At 50.6% G+C, this 4,304-nt stretch overlaps 1 protein-coding gene across 1 annotated transcript; it reads left to right on the forward strand.

Moving 5' to 3' along the window:
- Nucleotides 1-1,272: 1,272 nt before the first annotated feature.
- On the forward strand, nucleotides 1,273-3,383 carry LOC125531036. Its single transcript, XM_048695446.1, has 2 exons — nucleotides 1,273-1,439; nucleotides 1,992-3,383. Exons 1-2 carry the CDS (start codon nucleotides 1,350-1,352, stop codon nucleotides 2,970-2,972), a joined length of 1,071 nt encoding a protein of 356 aa, XP_048551403.1. The 5' UTR covers nucleotides 1,273-1,349; the 3' UTR covers nucleotides 2,973-3,383.
- The last annotated feature ends 921 nt before the right edge of the window (nucleotides 3,384-4,304 follow it).

The following is a 4,304-nucleotide window of genomic DNA, read 5'->3' on the forward strand; positions in this document are numbered from 1 at the left end:
GCGACGAACAGGGGAGGAGGAATATAGGAACTAGGAATTTGGATTGGGGATTGGGTGAAACTTCACGCCCCTCCCCCAAGCCGAGTTGACAACCGTGGAGAGCCACGCAAGCAAAACCATCGGCAGAAACCACTTTCATTGGAATTAGGGGGTGCTTTGGCTGGTATTAGAGAATTCAGGGGGTTAATTAACTGGTTTTAGAGTTGAGGGGGTGGATTGGCCGGTTTCTGAAAGTCCAGGGGGTGATGTGGACTTCTTTCTCACTCCTCGTCGCCTAACACCAGATCTGGATCTGGGCGACGCCCACACCGCCACCACATCACCCCACCTGTGCGCCCCACCATCACCACCGCCCTGGCGAACCAGCGAAGAGGAGAGGAAAGGAAGGAGATGGGAGAGGGGCACCGGTGCTCCGGCGAGCCAGCGATTGGGCTCCGGCGAGGTTGAGGCGAAGGGGCTCCGGCGAGCAAGCCCGGCAAGGTCGAGTTTCTGCAAAAAAATATGCCAAGTTGGCTCCTGACACGTGGGTCCCAGTGGTCAGATACGCCGTCAATACGTCTTTATACGCAGCTTAGACCGTTTTGCAACACTTAGGTCCTGAGTTGGTATTGAACTGCAGAACTTTTGAATAGCGGTACCAATTTGTGAGTTGGTGCTGAAGTGTGCTAGCCACATGCAATTAACTCACGGGCCGCATCGGAGATGTGGGCTGTCCCCCACGTCGAACCCCCACACACGTCTCGTACAGTTGCCAGGATACGAGCGTTTATTAGGTCGAGGAGCGCCCGGAGCGCCGCCGGCTAGCTACCCACCGTCCAATCCCCGGATACCAACCCGCCTCCTCACATCCTCCCGCTCCGCCGCAGCCGCCGGCCTCTCCAATACCGCGCCCTCTGCCACTCTGAGTCCCTGACCTCCTCTCTTCATTTCGAGAAGGAGCAAGGGCCGATGGAGGACTGCCTCGATGGCGCCGGCGCCGGCAATGGCGAGGAAGGCAGCAGCAGGGGCGGAGGGGGACTTAAAGGAAGCCAGAGCGCTGGCATGGAGGAGCAACAGCGTCCAGGGATCGTCGACGACGCCGAGTCCCGCGTGGAGGAGCAACCGCGAACAAAGAGGACGCGGAAGAACAAGGTAAGAATCTGAATTTTCTGTAGTTCTTTGTGTGTCCATGGATGCAATTTGTGTTCTTGGTGAATCGGAATTTTCTACTGCCAGGTACTCTTGTGTGCAGTATTTCTTAGGACTTCACAAGGGTAGATAAATAAAGCCTCGATGGCGCCGGCGCCGGCAATGGCGAGGAAGGCAGCAGCAGGTGCGGAGGGGGACTTAAAGGAAGCCAGAGCGCTGGCATGGAGGAGCAACAGCGTCCAGGGATCGTCGACGACGCCGAGTCCCGCGTGGAGGAGCAACCGCGAACAAAGAGGACGCGGAAGAACAAGGTAAGAATCTGAATTTTCTGTAGTTCTTTGTGTGTCCATGGATGCAATTTGTGTTCTTGGTGAATCGGAATTTTCTACTGCCAGGTACTCTTGTGTGCAGTATTTCTTAGGACTTCACAAGGGTAGATAAATAAATAAATTGACAATCTGAATCTTTACTTGACATAGCTGATAGCTGGTAGATAGTCAGAGTTATATTGAGGAACCAAAGTATGAAAACTAAATGTTTGGTTGCAATAAATAAATAAATCATCAAACCTGGCATTACTTTACCATGAACTATACTGTGAGAATGTTTTGCCTAAATGTCGTAATCTTGTGATTGTCCAGCAAATGTGGCAAACAGTAAGTTCAGTTTGATGCTACTCTTAGCTAAAACCAATGTACTCCACTTTTCTTCAGTGTTATGACTGCTGTGAAAGGTTCCATTTTCTCATGTTAAATAACTTGTCCATGTTCAGTTTTTTCGTCATTCATTGTTCAACAACTTGTTCAGAGCTAACCTGAAGCATGATTGCATCGTGACTTCCTTTGCTTTAATATTAATTGCAGGTGACACGGGCACGCGCTGATCGTTCCGAATTCTTCCTCGTGCCAAAACCATATCCCCGGCTCCACCCAGCGCTCCTCTGGATCGTCCTCCGTGACGAGACATACCTCACCTTCCCCCACGGCAAAATCCACCACTTGGATCTTGACTATGATGACATTGAATTCCGTGTCTCCGCGGGCAGCATGCTCTTCCTGGTGTTCTGCGACCGCAGCTGCTGCTTAATGAACCCCTCCACCGGGGGGGCTACCCCTCAACAGATCAGCCTGGACAAAGACGACATGGACCAATGTTACCACAGCTTTGACAGGATAAGCAAGGTGGTGGTGTCTGATAAGATTGTCGCTCTCATTGCCAGGGACAAGGTCAAAATCTTTGCTCGCGGGCCGCCACAGGGTTTCGGAACATGCTCGCCCAAGGTGTGGGAGCCCCCTGGTGAAACCCATGTCGTTGACATTGCAATCTTCGAAGAGAAGCTTTACGTCCTCGCTGCAGAATATGGTAATGGCTGTCTTGAACCACTGGAGCTGCATGCCTTGGATACCAGCGACGAGCAGGCCGCTGTCAGCTCCGTCCAATGCGTAAGCGCCGCACCAAGAGATCGCGTGGAATCTGACTCGACTGCCGGCTGCCAACTGGGCATCTTCTTCTACCTGGTGGCATCCGGCCATCAGCTGCTGCTGGTGGAACGGCAGGTCGACGTGGATCACTGGGACCCCTTTTACGTGAGGGCGATACGGACCCGGTTCGAGGTCTCGGAGGCGGTGGGCCTGAGCGGCAGCGGCCCTGGGCACTGGAGCAAGGTGGATACACTGATGGGGCGTGCTCTGTTTGTCAGCCGAGGCTGCTCCGAGTCACTCCCTGCCCAGCCTGGAGCTCGAGAAGACTGCGTCTACGCTATGACCGAACAGAATCTGCCTCTTCCGAGAGAGCAGAAGAGGGTCCCTGAGGTGACCTGTTCGACTGTGTCATGTACAACGTGAGAGACAATACAGTGGTGCCATTGCCATTTGAGACGGCGGCGACGGAGGCAACTCGCGGGGTACGGCATCCTACCTGGCTTTTCCCAGCCAATGTTTGAGTTACATATGCATTTGGAAGTGCCATACTACCATCTGGGATTGATTTGGTACGCCCTGATGCTTGCGTATATCCAGTAGTATCTATCCTTATCGATATGTTGTAGTAATGACTAGTTTACTTGTTCTGACAATGTGTGTCAAGTTAAACTGACCGGTGTTGCTAGATTTCCATTTTGTTGTCTTAGGAGTAGACATTTATCAAGACTATGGTTGAGCTTGTAGCCTTTCTGTCGCAAACTGTGTTCTTGACTGAATGTACTGATCTATGCGGCTACTTGGTAGTAGCATTGCTTCACTTCTTTGTTTGTGCTACTTCTGAGGTCCATACAATCTCTATAAGAAAGCTGGCTTCCGCATATTTAATTACCCTTAGATGAAGTATACAAGAAGATAGCACATATACTGACAGTACATTTTATTTACATTTCCCATTGTCCTGAAAATTACATGGAGCTGTTGCTGCCAATAGTCAATAACTGCATTCTTTAGAGTTAGATACTTGATTTGATGCATGTTTACCTGCAAAAGAAAACCATGTGGACATGTAAATTCAAACATGGTATATCCCCCGAGCCCAATGTTTTAAGATTTCGAGCTTCTTTGAACTGGGTAGCGGAACACACACGTTACCAGTATTTATTTTCACTCAAAGCACAAGAAGGAATACATGCAATGTCATGGGTATTTAAAAGCCACACATGACGCCCCAAATCAAAATAAACAGCAGCCCTAGCTAGTTCATGAGCTTCATAATTAGACTCTCTAGCCCAATGCTCAGCACATACATCATCCAGGTCCAGGCTCGCCATCTTTGCTCTAATGTCCTTGAACCTTGATAACCATACTACTGGTGCCATGATATTCGCCTTGAAGGTGCCGTACAGTCGCCGAGAATCCGTCACACATGAACCTTTGAAACATAAAGATCATCTGCCAGCGCAAATGCTTCTCTGCACGCCGTAGCCTCAAGAATCTTCTGCTGAATCATATCATTAATCACCACCACGGAACCCCCCATGTAGTTGCCCACGGCTGAAGCCACGGTTTTTGTTTGTGTCCTTGACACACACGGCTTCAACACTTTGGGGCGCATCAGTGGCTACCTCGTTGGCTTCTGGTCTCTCACTATTGACTCGAGCAACTGGGTGAGCGCCTGATTTCTCTTTTATCTGGTTCTCCTGTCCTTCAGTTTGTCCGTCATCTTGTGGCTTCAGACCGGCAGCACCATCAAGA

The sequence above is a fragment of the Triticum urartu genome, unplaced genomic scaffold (assembly GCF_003073215.2).
Source record: "Triticum urartu cultivar G1812 unplaced genomic scaffold, Tu2.1 TuUngrouped_contig_6742, whole genome shotgun sequence".
In the NCBI taxonomy this organism is placed as follows: Eukaryota; Viridiplantae; Streptophyta; class Magnoliopsida; order Poales; family Poaceae; genus Triticum; species Triticum urartu.

What these genes read in the sequence shown, in the direction of transcription:
- LOC125531036 (XM_048695446.1), top strand. Translation starts at nt 1,350, where the DNA reads ATGGAGGAGCAACAGCGTCCAGGGATCGTCGACGACGCCGAGTCCCGC. An exon ending in AGAGGACGCGGAAGAACAAG is followed by an intron (nt 1,440 to 1,991) that starts GTAAGAATCTGA and finishes TATTAATTGCAG; the next exon opens with GTGACACGGGCACGCGCTGA.